Raw genomic sequence first — 17,130 nt, 5'->3', positions numbered from 1 at the left:
ATCTTTGGTTTACGATCGTGGTGTACAGCTTTTATTTCTGTAGCTGTTAACCATGCAGCCATGCATACTTTAACTAAAGTATAGGAATGCAGTTAAGTATAGAACTGCTATGGCTTATAAACTGCTTTTTCTGCATCTTTTCATCTTTTTGCCACTGAATGTAGATACATTTGAGGTACACTGAGGCACTGGCTATTAATGACAGGGTTGTGAGTTCGATGCCCAGGCTCAGCAGGCTGCCACTGCTGGGCCCTTGAGCAAGCCCCCTAACACTCCCTGCTCACCAGGCGCTGCAGCAATAGGCACTTTTTGGTTGCTAACTAATGCTCCCCATCCTCCAGTGCTCACTGTCACTATGTGTATGAGAGGCGAAGGCCAAATTCCATCTGTGTCCAACACAAATGGTGAATTTGGTTGTCTTGTCTTGTCTACAAGTCGGTGTAATAAGTAAATTCAGGGTATAATTGCCAACACATTACTATATACTACCACACAGAAGCTGCCCATATCTAGATTAAATAGAAACCTCCGCCCTGATGGCAGCCAATCCTTCAGGGTCAGATTAGACATTGTGGTCACAGTGACACATGTCTCCTCTCCCTGTGATTGACTTACATATGTATCTGAGCCAGGGAGTCCTGTGCCGTGTGAGCCTAAGTGTTTGCAATACGGTGAAGGTAAAAGAGCCGTACGGTATCTTTGTGGTGCTAGATAACGCTATCATGTGAATGTTTCTGGTTCACAGAAACAGATATTATTATTATACTGTGTAGAGCAAAGTTGTGTTGGTACACTACACTATCAGTAGCTGCCAATGTTATCAAGACGTCCTCGGTTTATCTGAGAACACTGGTGTTGTGTGTTTGATCTCTGAAGGAAGATCACACAAGTGACCCCACATATTCAAGGGACTTTGGTCCTGAATGTGTAAAAGTGCTCCAGCTGAAAGGATTTAAAAAAAAGAGCTGGCCTTCTTTTCTAGCTTAGTGCTTAAATATGACGACATTATGTTTTAGGGAAAGATAACAGATTTGACGTCATTATTTTTTTTCCCTTCCTCTGCATTTCCTCAGAAACTATAATTGATTACAGTTACAGTGGTTGCAGTGTGGTGGTAGTGTGGTGGCAGTTGGATGGCAGTGGGGGAAGTAGTGGCTCAGCGGTTACAGCACTGGGCTATTAATGACAGGGTTGTGGATTTGATACCTGGGCTCGGCAAGCTGCCACTATTGGGCCCTTGAGCAAAGCCCTTCACCCTCTCTGTTCCTTAGGCACTGCAGCAATGGCTGCCCACCACTCAGGACATGTGTGTTCACTGTCACTGTGGGTGTTTGATCACTAGTGTGTATGACGGAGGCCAGATTCCATCTGTGTCCAACACTAATGGTAAATGTGGTCACCTTGTCTTGAAAATGGCAACAAAATACATAAAAATATTATATTGAAAACAAATGATATTACAGTGTAACTACACAAGCTGGGTATCTTCAGTGTACACAGCCCACGAAAACAAGATCAAGTTTGTTTCCTTGAAATACCACATAACACACACTGCGTCATGCACCGAGACGTCAGGACTACTTCAGAACAACCACTGCTTTCCTTTGCTCACACAACTGTTACGCAATACTGAGTCAACCAGAGTCTTTCATGATCCTTCACAGCATGTTCCTTTGCATATGCTCCATTTGGCCTTTAAGTGCAAGTGCAGAGTAATCATAACAGATATATACTGTATATCTGATTCTCCTTAATCTATACCTATAGTATAACAACAGATCCTTTAGAAACATCATGTAATAACAAGGTAGTAAAACAGTTATTAGTGACAAACAGTGCAGAATTCAGAGAAAGTAATTAAAATGAAAGAAAAATGAAAAATACAAACACATAAATAAAAATAAGATCTATTAGATCTTGGAAAATTTAAATACATAAAAGTCCCTTTAGAAATGACAGAGACCATGTGTGCTTTTAAATATTTTTATAAAATGTTATTATTATTATTTTTATAATAAACTAAGCAACTAGCTAGTCGCTTAGTTTATTATATATAAAAAAATAACATTTATTATAACATTTATAATAATAATAATAACATTTTATAAAAACATGCACACATGGTCTCTGTCATTTCTAAAGGGACTTTTATGTATTTAAATTTTCCAAGATCTAATAGATCTTATTTTTATTTATGTGTTTGTATTTTTCATTTTTATTTCGTGTGTGTGTGTGTGTGTGTGTGTGTGTGTGGCGTCAGTAAGGGGCGGGACCGTAGTATATATATGAGGGGCAACTGCTCCTGCCCCCCGCCAGTGGAGTTTGACTACCAGCTTCTGCACCACCCAGGGCAGACAGGAATACAAACACAAGTAAGTCGCTAATTTCTTCTTAGTCGTTGTGTTTTAAAGCTTTACGTTCTGTCTTTGCGATCGTGGCCAGGTTTTGTTTCATTTGTTGAAGCGAAGCTCTAAAAAATGGCTCGAAGAAACGTGTAGCTCTGGCTCGACTCCATGTCCGTTTCACCCTCCAGTCTAAATGCCTACGTGGACTTTTATGTAGACTGTCAGCAGCGCCGAGTCTTTAAGGGGTTACCCGTAGACCGCTCCTGCACGCCAGTTCAATCGGGATGATTGAGGCGTTGTCGTTTTTTTTTGTGTGTGTGGCTATGGCGGTAAAATAGCACTCGACCTGTGAAAGTTTCTTATTAATCCTAGCTGGGAATAGCGAGGTCGCTAGCCGTGTGGCTAAAGCTGCTGGAGCTACGTGTCACCACCGCGCGTGCGCAAGTCAAAGTTTCAGCGAGTTAGCCAGCTGGCTAGCGTGGTGGCCATAAAATCAAGTTTTCCTTCCTGATTAATACCGAAAGATCTTATACTCAACGGTATGTTCGTCGCCGTTACATGTTATTACGCTTAAAATGTGTGAAGGAGAAACCCGGCGATTGCGAAATCGCTCCAGGGAACGCAAATGTGAATGTCGTGGCTAGCTATCGCTAGTTAGCTAGCACTAGCTCGTTGGTAGTTGACGTAGCACTTGGACACAATCAGTCAGCGGGGAAAGTTTTTGGTTTTGGGCCGCTTTTTGAGCAGTGGGTGCTCATATATTCGCGAACTAGTCATTTAACAACGTGATTGCTTCCACTTCTAGGAGAAATGCGCACGGTTAAAGGGCTAAAATGTAAACGTGTTAAACCCAACCTGGCTGGTTCGTCTCGCGGTTCTGCGCAGTTTCCAGACACGGCCACGTTAGCTGAGGAAAGGCCAGCTCATCGCCTTATTGATCTCTACTAGTCACGGCTATAACGATCCTCCCTGAAGGTGTGATCGGGTTTGTTTCGTGTCTGGGAGCTATTTTGCGCTGTTTCACGACTCATTTATGCCAGTTTTCCCATTTGAAACACCTTCTCATACCCGCCACGTAAGCCATCCGGTTCAGAGTAATGACTGTATGCCACAGTTTGACTTAGTTAAACTTTCTAGCTAAAAACATCTCCATCTACCATTTAATATGTGTCCGTTTTCAATCTACACCATTTTTCACGTTCTGTATACAAACTCTAGCTATATAATCTACATCTGTGGCTATATATCGTCCCCTACTCAGCTGTAGAACAGCTGTGGAGCACGAGCGGGTCCTTAGTGTGACCTAATTAGCTAAATAACAGGGTTGTCAGATGAGGGTGTAGCTCATTTACATATACAATACAAAAATGCATAGATTTGTGTTTACACGACTGATTTTGTGTGTTGTCTGCTAAGGACATTATCTATTATTGCCTATTATTGGTTAAGACAAAGTAACTTATGACGATGAATGTGATCATATCATGGTGATGATTAACAAACAGGGGTAATTCAGTCAAATACTCTATTACCTGTCCAGGCCTTTCGACGGTATTCCCTCAATTGCTGTAGGTTATCTTATGTGGTTTGGCCCTGATGGGCCAGACTGCCAAAGAGGGGAAAAGGATGTTGAGAACGTTTCATGTGAGGTATGATGTATCTAATCTGTCAAATGACTTTATTGGAGACTAATTTACTTTTATATTTCAGGCAAAAGCTGGCAGGCTGACAAGAACGGGCAGCTTTACAGGACGGATTATCTGGTAACTGACCATTTAGCTGGTAAGATCATAGTGCTCAACTTGCTGTCAGCATTTTAATTTGCTGAGTGAACTCTTGCATGTTTTCTCCGTTTGTACACTTGGTCTCTGCAAAACCGTCTGTGGGCAGCCTGTAGTGTATATTAAACATATCTTGGAGTAATAAGAGCTATTATGGTTTTTCTATGATTTTTAAACGCAAATATTTACATAGATTGGTTGGTTTGACTAACACTTTCTCGCTTGTGGTTCACTACATCTGGGATTTGTTGCAGAATCTTATCTCCACCACTTGCTGTCTGCTGTTGCGGAGGTTCTTGCAGCTGTCAGAGAATGCTGACTGGGGGCTTGTTGTTCACGAACCTGTTATTTGAATAACTCTGGTTTCATGTTAGTTTCACGGTTTTAGTTTGTTTTGTGATACTTGACCGTTCCAACAATACTGTATGACTGGGGGCTGGGCAATCAGAGAATCTGTTGCTTTTGATATGTGGTGTTAAACCCTTCTGTTGTGAACTAGCTATGACTGGACTAAAGGGAGAAATGACGGAAAGCGCTAAACAGCTTGATCTGTAAAAGTTGTCCATTTTATGTTTATGCACTCAATGTGGAGATTGGTGTGGAAAGCATGTAGAGGGCTTGATCTGGCTTAAGGGACTAAAGGAGTGTTCACTGTACACAGTACTCTGCCTGTGGGTTTGAGTCTTCAGGAGGCCTTCAGAGGAAGAGGCCCCCAGAAGGGCGTCTTTTTTAGAAGCTAAAACGGCTCTGTTCCATGCAAGGACTCGGAGCTCTAGCACCAGGGGTGGCAGCATGCGTCAGAACAAACTTGCTAAAATATTTGCCTTGCAAACGCCCTGCTTTGTCAGAATCTTGGGCCTGATGAGCTCCAGGGCTCTGAAGTCAGTTGACTTGTTACGCAAGTTTCGGATCTCGATTCTTCTGGGTCGTAAAGAAGGGTGAAAATGTAAAAATGGTCTGATTGTGTCCTTGTGGAAGTTATTGCAGTGAACGTATGCAAGCTGTTTCTTTACCTTAGTGTGCCAGCAAGACATTTTGCAGCGGAGACGTCTGTTTCCCATTATACAGTCGCGCTTTGTATAACTGCCTGGTTTGTTGACGTATGAAATTCGGAGATGTTTGTTTAAACATGGTAAAGTAGAGGTGCTGCACATGTTCCCTGGCTGCTGCCCCACCTACATATACTGTAGCAAATAAGGGTTATGGGGGAAATCCTCTTAGCTTTAGAGCTCATTCAACTAGCTCCTGGGCTTAGAATTAGCCCTTCGCTGAGGTGACAGACGGCCAGCTTTGTCCTTCATGTCAGGGTGAATTCGTCCTCCTTTTTGGAGTGTGGGCTTTGAATGTTCAAGCTTGTCTTGTATCTGTAAATACTCCCCATGCAAATGTATAGATTACATTAATCCTTCAATTATCCTCCTACTGATAGCATTGTTTACAGTTATGTTATACTCCACTGAAATAACAGTTAGTTAGTCCAATTAGAAAATTGTGTAGAGCTTTTTTTTTTTTCTTTTTTTGCTTGAAAGATTTTCTTCTTTTCTAGTATATCTTGTCCTCTAGTGATCATGTGAACGTTTTCTCTTGCAGTGGCACACTCGGACTCCGTGTAAGCGTGGGATTTCGACCATGAGCTCAGTCGCTGTACTTACGCAAGAAAGCTTTAACGAGCACCGCAGTGGCCTTCTGCCAGAGCAGGTTGGAGGTGAGAAACAGGATGGACCTGTCCAAGCCTATGGGCTGGCATCTGAAGCCCAATACATGACCACTACATGATGATGGTCCTGATGCAGATGTGATCTCTTATCTCTTTCTGATCTTGACTTGCAGCTGCTGTGGCAGGGTCCACTGATGCAGTAGATGAGGAAAACCTCCCCACCTACAAGGATGCCTTCCCCCCTCTGCCTGAGAAGGCCGTCACCCCTGAGGGGCCCCAGGAGACTGGAAATGCCTGGACCTCAAAAATCAGGCCACTTAAATCCTCAATCATCACCCAGGTATGGATGGGGTTGCCACTAGTAATTTCATAATTAAGGAAAAGGATGGCAAAAAGCGACCCCCCCCTTCACAGGCTTGGCCCCCAAATTCATAAGTGTAGCAAACTGTTGCTACAAATATTGCTACTGCTAAGCAGCCCAGTTGTGATTGTCACAAACTAGACAAAATGATACTGACCCATTTATGTGAAGCAGCAAAAAATAGTCTCTCACCTAGGAAACAGATTTCATCCCTTTTCATGCCGTTCAATGTTCTCAAGTATCAAACATCAACAGGCCTCACCAATGTTTACATGTCTTTGCCCCTGCCACTCCCCTTCCCCATCCTGTGCATGAGCATGAACGCCCCCTGTTGCTGATTGGCTGGAATAGTGTTGTTTCTCAGTCTGAGCCTCTTTGTTTCCTACTTACCAAGCCTGGGCCCAGTGTGCAAACAGACCAGAGAGCTAGTGAACAAAGTATTTTGTATTGAAGTTGTCTTTAGCTACACACTGTACAGACATGAGGCCTTTAATTTAATGAACATGTCCCATTTCAAATGTGGAAAGGTTGCCACAGCAAGAGATTAGTTATGAAACACTAGCCCAAGTTTTTTGAATGATCATGCCGTTTTATACAGACCAAACCTAAAATTTTAGCCTCACGAAGTCAATGTGTGATTGGATTGCTAACTGCAAATATTTTCTATAGAACTGAATGTTCAACACAGCTTGGTGAAACCTAGACTTTGGATCACTGATTGTGATTTTGCCATGTTTTGCTGATGAGAATTAATAGTAAATTATTAGAAGCTGATTAGAAGTATTAGCATTTTTTGTTTGAGAAGCCCAGAGCAAGCTATGCTGCCAAATTTGTCACGTTTTCATGCCTCTTGTATATCCCTCAGCCTTTTTAAATTTGCACAGCTGATTTCACAACCCTGCTGTTCTACCAGGTTTTCCATGTGCCTCTGGAGGAGCGCAAGTACAAGGACATGAACCAGTTTGGAGAAGGAGATCAGGCTAAGGTCTGTGTTGACATCATGCACAAGACTGGAGCCCACCTCGAACTCTCCATGGCTAAGGACCAGGGCCTTTCCATTATGGTGTCTGGGAAACTGGATGCTGTAATGAAGGCCCGTAAGGAGATTGTGTCCCGACTGCAGACTCAGGTTAGTATTTTTGTTTTTAGAGTCTTGGCAAGTTATTTACAACTGATTAGCACTTATTGGTGCTGCAGAGGGATCGTGTTTGAGGGAATGGGCCATGTTACACACTGTCTAATATTCAGGGTTAGCCAAGCTTTATTTATTTTAAACGTGAAAAGAACTCTGAGCCAATCGGTAGTTTTGCCACAGAGTTTTATTTCTGCCTACGTGCCTTTGTTAGTGTTTTATTTTAATTATTATTTTATGATTAAATTATTTTAAATTAAATTATTTTTATAATTATATAATTATTTTAATTTTATTTTAAGTGGTAGAATTCCATTTAAAAGGTTGCTGTTGAGTTGCTGCCTTTGACATCCCGATGTACATTGTCTGGGGGAGGTGACACAAGTCAGCTTTTGTGATTTTAGCACTGAACAAATATCTAAGTGAATATTTCTATGGAGAGAAAAGATGCTTTTCAGTGAAAAGCACTCGTGTGAACATTACCCTTAGCCTGACCTTCAGTAGGGCTTTTGAAAAAAATAATTGGGACACATTGGCTCTGAGCCATAGTTGATTGCAATAATCGCTCTCTGCTGAAAAAGCTATTAAACAACTTTTATCCTATGAGATGTCAAACTGACTATGATACTTCAGTAAAAAAAAAAAAAAGCTTTCTCGGTTTCAATTGAAGACTTTTCATGCCTTGAAAAGCATGACCGATTGGAGAACAAGGGCATCACAAGGTGTATGTGTGTGGCGCTGAGAAATTTCTATGAAAATGCATCTCTTCTTAATACACCTGCGTCGTTCCTAATGTGTCCTTTTTGCTGATACACTCTAGGCTTCAGCTACTGTGGCCATCCCCAAGGAACATCATCGCTTTGTCATTGGCAAAAACGGGGAGAAGCTGCAGGAGCTTGAGCTCAAGACTGCCACCAAGATCCAGATCCCAAGACCCGATGACCCCAGCAATCACATCAAGATCTCTGGAACTAAGGAGGGCCTGGAGAAGGCCAAGCATGAAATCTTGCTCATCTCTGCTGAGCAGGTACAGAACTGGGCTTGTCTTGCATTCACCTTTTAGATTGGCACTAATTAAAAATCAAATGGGTTTGTCTTCAGAGATGTACTTTGCATTTCAGAGAATTCAAAATCTCATGTTTTACCTAGTTTTAGATCATGTTTATTGTATCTCTGCGGCAAGCACCCCATCCATGCCTTTTTCCCCCCCCTCATGTGTTTTAATCCTGATCATGTTGCAGCTTTGTGCAATAATGAGGTGTCTTGTTGCAGGATAAACGTGCAGTGGAGAGAGTGAACATCGATAAAGTGTACCACCCATTTATTACTGGAGCTTACAACAAGCTGGTGGGGGAGATGATGCAGGAGACAGGAGCCCGCATCAACGTCCCGCCGCCCAGTATTAACAAAACGGAGATCGTTATCACTGGGGAGAAAGAGCAGGTTGCCCTAGCCGTGGCCATGATCAAAAAGGTTTTTGAAGAGAAGGTAAGTACTCTGTCTAGGATTTTTAGCTAATGCTGACCACTGCATTTCGTAATTCTGAAATTTAATTGCAGTCAGTGTCTCAGGGTGATTGCTCTTTTGATCTGTTTGACCTGGGGTACCTTTTTTAGATCTAAAAATAAATCTTGCTCTCCTTATTTCAGAAGAGGAATGCCACCACTATTGCAGTGGAGGTGAAGAAATCTCAGCACAAGTATGTGATTGGGCCTAAGGGTAACACCCTGCAGGAGATTCTGGACAGGACTGGCGTCTCGGTCGAGATCCCACCCCCTGACAGCAGCTCAGAGACAGTCATCCTACGTGGGGAGCCAGACCGACTTGGCCAGGCGCTCACTGAAGTGTACGCCAAGGTAAACCAGCCTCCCTTTGTAAATTCCTTAGTGTGTTGCAAGCTTTAATATTTTTGCTGAAAGTGTTGTGAATTTTTCTTGATTGAGAGGTAATGTTGCTGCAGCAGTGTTACTATGATGAGACTTTGCACCCATGCTGTTCTTGAAAGCCATGTTCAAGTTTTATGTAGAAAAGATGCAGGAAGGCATCATTATGTGCTTAAATGGAGGTATTCACAACTGTATTGATGACTAGAATGGTGGATTTTTTTGGACCTGGTTATGGTGTATCCAGAGAGTCTAACAGTCTTTTTGTGGAATGCTATAAAAATGCTGCACTTTCTCCCTGTCTCTGTGTACCAGGCCAACAGCTACAATGTGTCCTCGGTCTCGGCTCCTTCTTGGCTTCATCGCTTCATTATTGGCAAGAAGGGACAAAATCTGGCAAAGATCACGCAGCAGATGCCCAAGGTAAGCCAGACACGAACCACTGATATTAGTACTTGGCTCAGTTTTATTATTAATGGATGGATTCTGTGAATTTCCTGAATTCAAACACTTGTTTCCTTACAGGTGCACATTGAGTTTACTGAGGGGGAGGATAAAATCACCCTGGAAGGACCCACCAAAGATGTGCAGATGGTGCAGAGTCAGATTGAAGCCATTGTCACTGACCTGGTAAAAATTGATACTGATTGCTTGCTAACTTTGGTGGGGTGGTGTGGGTAATGCTGTGGCTGTCCTTTTGTCCATTAACACAATTGCTGACTACAAACAATGAATTTTGTTTTTGTAGGTTAGCCGTATGGATTATGCAGAGATCAGTGTGGACCCCAAGTTCCACAGGCATTTGATTGGAAAAGGCGGTGCCAACAGTTAGTATCGACTATTGAACTATTTCTGGAAAAATGCTGAACAATAAGACAATGTTATATTTAGTAAACTTTCCATTGCTGTCTCCTACTAGTCAACCGCATTAAGGACCAGTACAAAGTCTCTGTTCGCATTCCACCTGACAACGAGAAGAGCAACCTGATCCGTATCGAAGGCGACCCCCAGGGCGTGCAGGAGGCCAAGAAGGAACTGCTGGAGCTGGCGTCACGCATGGTGAGAAACTATCATGTCCTCTAATCTTCATGCAGTTTGCATGTGTGTTGCCTGCTGTACAACACAAACATGAGGACTGCTGAGAAATCTTTAGGGATCTGGACTGAGGTTGCTTGGCAACAGGTGAGTCAAAGTCCTTTTAATGCTTACTGTGTTCTGCAGGAGAACGAGCGTACAAAGGACATGATCATCGAACAGCGTTTTCACCGAGCCATCATTGGGCAAAAAGGGGAGAAAATTAAGGAGATTCGGGACAAGTTTCCTGAAGTGAGTCTGGGAATTAAAATTCTTGGCACCTTTGTCGCGTTTGTGTGTGTGTGTGCCTATGCAAGCTGATGTTGCTAAAGTGACGTTTTCTTTTCTTATTTCTGCCCACAGGTAATCATTAATTTTCCTGACCCTGCGCAAAAGAGTGATATTGTACAACTGCGTGGACCTCGGAATGAAGTGGAGAAATGCACAAAATTCATGCAGAAGATGGTGGCTGAAATGGTAAACAGATTATCGATACCTGATTTCTGGTTTTAGCTTGCTGGTTGTCTAAAGGCAGATGTGGTGTTGGGTGTCCTTGCTAATTATGAAGTCAAGGGGTCTGCACAAATGACTTAAACATATTTGTCCCCACCTTAGGTGGAGAACAGCTTTTCAGTTTCAGTCCCCATCTTCAAGCAATTCCACAAGAACATTATTGGTAAAGGAGGAGCAAATATTAAGAAGGTGAGTTTACTGTCCTCAGAAGTGAAGAATTAAGATATTTATTACAGCCACCTTCCACTTCAGTCACTGTGACTTAGGAATCTGAAATAAATAATTCTCCCCATCCCTACCAGATTCGTGAAGAGACAAACACTAAGATTGACCTGCCTGCTGAGAACAGCAACTCTGAGATGATCATTATTACTGGGAAGAAGGTGAACTGTGAGGCAGCACGAAACAGAATTTTGGCTATTCAGAAGGAGCTTGTAAGTATTTCATGGCTCTATCGGTAGCAGTCCTGAATATATTTGTTTTTGTTTATTTTTACATCAGATACTTGCTTTTATAAATTGTCCCACTTTTTTTTTTTAAATAGGCAAATATTACAGAGGTGGAGGTTTCTATACCTTCAAAGCTGCACAACTCCCTGATTGGATCCAAGGGTCGCTTTGTGCGTTCCATCATGGAGGAGTGTGGTGGGGTGCACATTCATTTCCCCACTGAGGGATCTGGCATTGATGCTGTGACAATCAGAGGCCCAGCTGAAGAGGTGGAAAAAGCCAAGAAACAGCTGCTCTCTCTGGCTGAGGAGAAGGTAGATATCACTGCAGTTTTTCCATCCCTCTGCTGTATTCACTTAGCTATGGCAATTTAAACCCTGTTAATACTTCAAACATCCCTGGTTGGTGATGTTTCAGTGATGATCCATATGAATGTGTACATGAAGAAAAGTGCAGCCCTTTTTTATAAGTGCTTTTTTATGTTCTGTGGCCTGACTACTTGATAGCTAGTCAGTATTTATTTGACGCACAGATGTGCACAATGTGTAGTTGAGATTCTGGAGGTGTCTGCATAACTGAGCCTATATTTTGCTATGTTTGTAGATCTACGCAGCGTTATGAACCTGCCTTAAATGTTGCTTCATGATTTCATTTATTGATCCACTAATTTATTATTTTGTAGCAAACGAAAAGCCACACAGCTGAACTTCGTGCCAAGCCTGAGTATCACAAGTTTCTTATTGGGAAAGGAGGTGCAAACATCCGGAAGGTGCGTGACAGCACTGGTGCCAGGATCATCTTCCCCACAGCTGAAGACAAGGACCAGGAGTTGATCACGGTCATCGGTACAGAGGAGTCTGTGGCAGAAGCACAAAAAGAGCTGGAGGCACTTATCAAGAGCTTGGTATGGTCACTTTTTGCAGGGGAACAGACATTTATAATGTAACACTTTTTTCATTCATGCTTCTTTGCAATGTGTCCATTATTGGACTCGCTGGCTTTTGTTTTACCTTGTTTGTTAATTGCTGAGACTCCTTGAGCAGGCTAGACAGTAGTCCTGCTGTTTAAACTCTTGTTTGCAGTAGCTCGGATATCTAGTAGTGGGGAAATGCAGACCTTGTGGCTCCCATTTGGCTAGGCAGTGTTTCTAACTCAGATCCGTCACCTTACTAGATGACAATAGCACAGGTAGCTGAAATTCTTAAGTGGCTAATATAGTAAAGGAAGCTGACTCTGCACTGAGGTGATGTTGTTTTTTTTTTTTTTTTTTAAACAGATTGTCCATTTTCTTTCTCTTGACTAAGACATGTTTTTCACTAAGCTGAGTTGATTGTAATAATTTGCTAATTTTTTTGGCAAGAAAAGGTTTTTGGCCAGTGCTACATGCTGCATTTAGTCTCTGAACGCAAGTATCCGATATGCTCCAGTAAATATTAGGGATGCACTGATCAGATATCGGTCCCGATACTGACAAAATTGGCTGGATCGGGTACATTCACTGAATTGGATTCCAGCATCGACGGTATTCTAGGCTTAATAACTTAGGATCAGAAAAACCTACATCCATGATTGTAAGGGAGGACCGCCACAACTGGTCTTCCATATAAGGAGAACTGAAGGGTTTATCCTGCTGCCGTAAGTCTCTCCCACATGGTGAGATATCTGATTTATTAATTCAACAGTGGAATTGGATCTATATCGGGTATCCGCTGATGCACAAAATGTATGTATCTGTATTGATATCGGAACAGAAAGTAGGATCAGTGCATCCCTAGTAGATATTAAACAGGGACTTGCAAAACACACTTTCTGATAGAAACTGAAGTTTAGAAGCAAAAATAAAAAAAATGAGTTGTTGGAGGTCTGCTATGTAAAGAAAATAAATTGTAATTATGATCATGTGACCATACAAACCTTTGGGTGCTGAACTGTCTCGTCCTGTGGTAATATTATTGCCGTCCAGAGCTATTTCACTTCCATTTATATGAAAATGGAGTTCTTAGGTGTTTAATCTTTTCCGTCAATTTGTTAGTCTATAATTATAAAGAATAACTAACTAACTTTGTGTTCCTTTTAGGATAATGTGGTGGAGGACATCATGAGTGTAGATCCCAAACACCACCGCTACTTTGTGGCACGTCGTGGCCAGGTTCTGAGGGACCTTGCTGATGAGTATGGCGGAGTCATGGTTAGCTTTCCACGCACTGGCTCTCAGAGCGACAGGGTCACACTAAAGGGAGCCAAAGACTGTGTGGAGGCTGCCAAAAAACGCATGCTGGAGATCATTGAGGATCTGGTAGGTTAAGGACTGACCTGTTCTCATCCATACCCTTCACACATCTTTCGAAAGGCTTACACTTAATCTGTGTAACCCAAATCCCCCCCCCCCCCACATTTTCCTACAGGATGCTCAGGTGACCATGGAGTGTGTGATTCCCCAGAAGTTCCACCGTTCTATTATGGGACCCAAGGGTGCTCGCATTCAGCAGATCACAAGAGATCACAACGTGCAGATAAAGTTCCCAGAGCGTGAGGACCAGCAAGGTAAATGCCTTCAGTTTCTCATTGTGGTTGACTGCAGCCTGGCATCTGAGGTTTTGAAGTTTAAGACTTTAAGGTGCAACCTGTAAAATATTTGGTAGCAACTATTGATTGGTCAATTGTACAACTGCTGGACATCTGACCCCTAGTTGTTGTCTTCTAGAGAGCTTTTAAACTAAACCAATATTCAATGTTAAAAATGGTTTGTTTTAGCTGCACCAGCTGAGGCCCCAGTGCAGGAGAACGGAGAGGCTAATGGTGATGTAAAGGAGCCAGTCGACCCTGCAGCCCCAAAGAAATGTGACGTGATTGTGCTCTCTGGTCGTAAAGAGAGATGTGAGGCTGCTGTGGAAGCACTGAAGGTACCATTCTAAAAAAAATTTTTTCTTGACCATGTTTATTTTGGCAGAAGCTCATGTGCTTCCTATTCTGCAGGCTCTGGTTCCTGTGACCATCGAAGTGGAAGTGCCTTTTGAGCTCCATCGCTACATCATTGGGCAGAAAGGAAGTGGTATCCGCAAAATGATGGATGAGTTTGAGGTCAGTCTTGAATGTGTCACTGTCTTGTGGTATTTTATGTAAAACATTTACAGTGTGAGAATCGACAGCCTTGTGAACGTGATTGGGAATACTGCAGTTTAATGTCGGCCACTGATCGGTTTGCTTATTTTTCTTCTAGGTCAATATTCAAGTGCCTGCTCCTGACCTCCAGTCCGACATAATCTCCATTACAGGCCTTTCTACTCATCTGGACCGTGCTAAAGAGGGCCTTCTTGAGCGCGTCAAAGAGCTGCAGGCTGAACAGGAGGATCGGGTAAGTGTGGTACAGCCAGGGCTTAGGCCTTTTTTTTTTTATTTATTTTTTTATTTTTTTATTTCCCCTAGAAACATGTTTTATTTATTGCATTTCTGGTTTCTAAATTCTCAACAGGCTCTCAGGAGTTTCAAGTTGACCATCACTGTGGATCCAAAGTATCACCCCAAGATCATTGGTCGCAAGGGTGCTATTATTACCCAGATCCGTACTGAACATGACGTCAACATTCAGTTCCCCGAAAAGAATGATGAGAATCAGGTAATTTTAACATCTGGCAATGTGGTTTGTTTTAAGGGGCTGGTTAATTAACCCTTGTTTTAAAATTACCAATTTCTGGTGCTTTGGTTTAATCACCTTTTGTAACGTTTGTGTTAAGGACCAGATCACCATAACAGGCTATGAGCAGAATGCTATGGCAGCACGTGATGCCATCCAAGCTATTGTGGATGAGCTGGAGGAGATGATCTCTGAGGACATTACTTTGGACAGCCGGGTTCATGCTCGCATCATTGGTGCTCGTGGCAAGGGTATCCGCAAGATCATGGACGAGTTTAAAGTAAGTTCTTGTTCAAGTCTCGAGGTCTTAGTGGGTCCTCCTGGCCATGAGCTTGGACACGGTTTAGCACCCAGTCATGTTATTCTTTGCCCAGGTTGATCTGAGGTTCCCTCAGAGTGGAGCTGCGGATCCCAACTTGGTGACTGTGACTGGTCGCCCAGAAATGGTAGATGAAGCCATTGACCACCTCCTCAACTTGGAGGAGGAATACGTAAGTAAACTTGCTTTTATGTCCAGCATACTATGTTTAACTGTTAGTGATTGAATTTCAGTGTAAGATGTTGAATGCTGCTAGAGTTGAGATTGCTAAATTGGACTAATGAATGGTTTCCCTTCTTCCCCCTGTGTTTTCCAGCTGGCAGATGTGGTGGAAAATGAGTCAAAGATGGCATACATGAAACCCTCTGGTCATGCGTCAGCCAGCTCTGAGGAACCACGTGGCCCGTCTAAGGGCTTTGTGGTGAGGGAGGCACCTTGGGCTACTGGAAGTGATAAGGTGAGCCCAAAACAATTTTCTTATAACTGAACAGATCAAAAATAACAGTTTTGCTATAGTTGGCTTGTTTCTCATCATCCTGTTGATTTTTCTTTTAAAGGCTCCAGATATGAGCAGCTCTGAGGATTTCCCTAGCTTTGGTGCACCTGTGGCTGCTGCAAAGGCTTCACCATGGGGACCTAAGCGTTTCTGAAATGGCTTGTGGTTGATGGTTCTCTTCTATCTTGATCCTCTTCTCTCCCCTGCCGTATTCTTTTGGATGTGAACTGACCAGTGATCCCAACCCTGATATTACACCACCCTCCCCAAACATTCCCCTACCAAAAAAAAAATCTAAATCTGCTGCAGATGGGTGTGGATAACTATCAAAATTACCTAGGTTTCCTCCAGTTCCTCCACACAGTGGTTTTATGAGCATGAAGACAGACATTTCATAGTTTTTTTTTTTTCTATTTGGTTTGGTGTCTTTAACCTAGTCTGCCTCTGTAGTTTTGCCCAACTGTTTGGAAACTTTGTCTGATTCAACTTGTTTGCATTCAGACAATCACATAAAATAGGAACACTCTTGGCAGTGCTTCAGGTCTGTAACTACCCAGGTTCAGCGACAAAGTACAAAACTGTTGACTGAACACAAGTTTTCTGGGTTGATCAAGCTGCTCTGTTTCTTAGTTGCCTTTGCAGTGGGGTGGGGGAAAAGCTATATATACTGTATACCTCTAAAAGATGCTTCTGATTGAAGTCACTCACCCAAAGGAAATGGGTTTTTTTTTCCACCCTTTTTAATTACATGTCCCCTTCCCCTAAGGTAACGATGTGATCTTGTTGCAGTCATTTCAGTGGTCTTCCCCCTTGTCCTGTCTCTTCTCTCTGTAATGTATGTGGCACTGGGCAGGAAATCAGTGTTGAGCACAGCCTTAGGAACTATTGAGGGGACTTGTTCACTACAGATTTATACCCAAACTGCCAGTTGCTTTTGGAAATCCCAAGAATATGTAGTCCTCCGTTTTAAACCGTAGTCTCGGGACCGCAGTCTCTTCAATCCACACTAAACCGCTTCTGTACTTCCATTCTCTTCCTTTTTTGATATTCTAAAAAAATCTTAGTTTATTGGAAAACCTGATCATGTTTGGAAGGGAAAAGGAACATACCGTTTTGTGCCAATTAAGTGTCCAGTAATGTCGTGTTGCTCATCCTTGCTAATGGGTCAGTGTTTTAGCCCCCTTTTTGTCTTCCAGTTGCTATGCAGGTTGGTCTGAAACCATAGCAATGGCCCTATTGATAGCCTTATAAGAATTATGCAAACACGAGTACAAGAAAAGAGAAATGATATGGATAACACTGGAAATTATTGTCCAAAAAAACCTAAATAAAAATGGAAAACCTGATTCTTGCCTTGTCCTTCTTTTATCTAGAGACCATTATTGCATTAGGTATGTGTAGTAGTTTGTGGTGTGTGGGATTTTGTCAAGCCATATTTTGCTAAATCAAACTTAGACTTTAATAGTGCTGTTACTTTCAACTTTCT

General features: G+C 42.5%; 1 protein-coding gene across 2 annotated transcripts; it reads left to right on the top strand.

Annotated features, from left to right (window-relative positions):
• The first annotated feature begins 2,295 nt into the window (after positions 1-2,295).
• On the top strand, positions 2,296-16,990 carry hdlbpa (high density lipoprotein binding protein a). Of its 2 annotated transcripts, none has more exons than XM_072684064.1 (28): positions 2,296-2,372; positions 4,056-4,127; positions 5,717-5,831; positions 5,957-6,123; positions 7,058-7,273; positions 8,097-8,303; positions 8,549-8,764; positions 8,926-9,132; positions 9,475-9,582; positions 9,685-9,789; positions 9,908-9,986; positions 10,079-10,218; positions 10,381-10,485; positions 10,597-10,710; positions 10,849-10,935; positions 11,049-11,180; positions 11,291-11,509; positions 11,878-12,099; positions 13,273-13,491; positions 13,601-13,739; positions 13,950-14,098; positions 14,172-14,276; positions 14,416-14,550; positions 14,668-14,811; positions 14,930-15,109; positions 15,204-15,320; positions 15,465-15,605; positions 15,706-16,990. In XM_072684064.1, exons 3-28 carry the CDS (start codon positions 5,756-5,758, stop codon positions 15,796-15,798), a joined length of 3,822 nt encoding a protein of 1,273 aa, XP_072540165.1. In that variant the 5' UTR covers positions 2,296-2,372; positions 4,056-4,127; positions 5,717-5,755; the 3' UTR covers positions 15,799-16,990. The 2 variants fall into 2 exon arrangements, with proteins under 2 accessions (XP_072540165.1, XP_072540166.1); XM_072684065.1 differs by lacking the exon at positions 2,296-2,372 and adding an exon at positions 2,779-2,884.
• The last annotated feature ends 140 nt before the right edge of the window (positions 16,991-17,130 follow it).

The sequence above is a fragment of the Salminus brasiliensis genome, chromosome 7, assembly GCF_030463535.1.
Source record: "Salminus brasiliensis chromosome 7, fSalBra1.hap2, whole genome shotgun sequence".
NCBI lineage: Eukaryota > Metazoa > Chordata > Actinopteri > Characiformes > Bryconidae > Salminus > Salminus brasiliensis.
The sequence above is the reverse complement of the archived record's forward strand: the minus strand, read 5'-3'. Positions and strand labels throughout refer to the sequence as shown.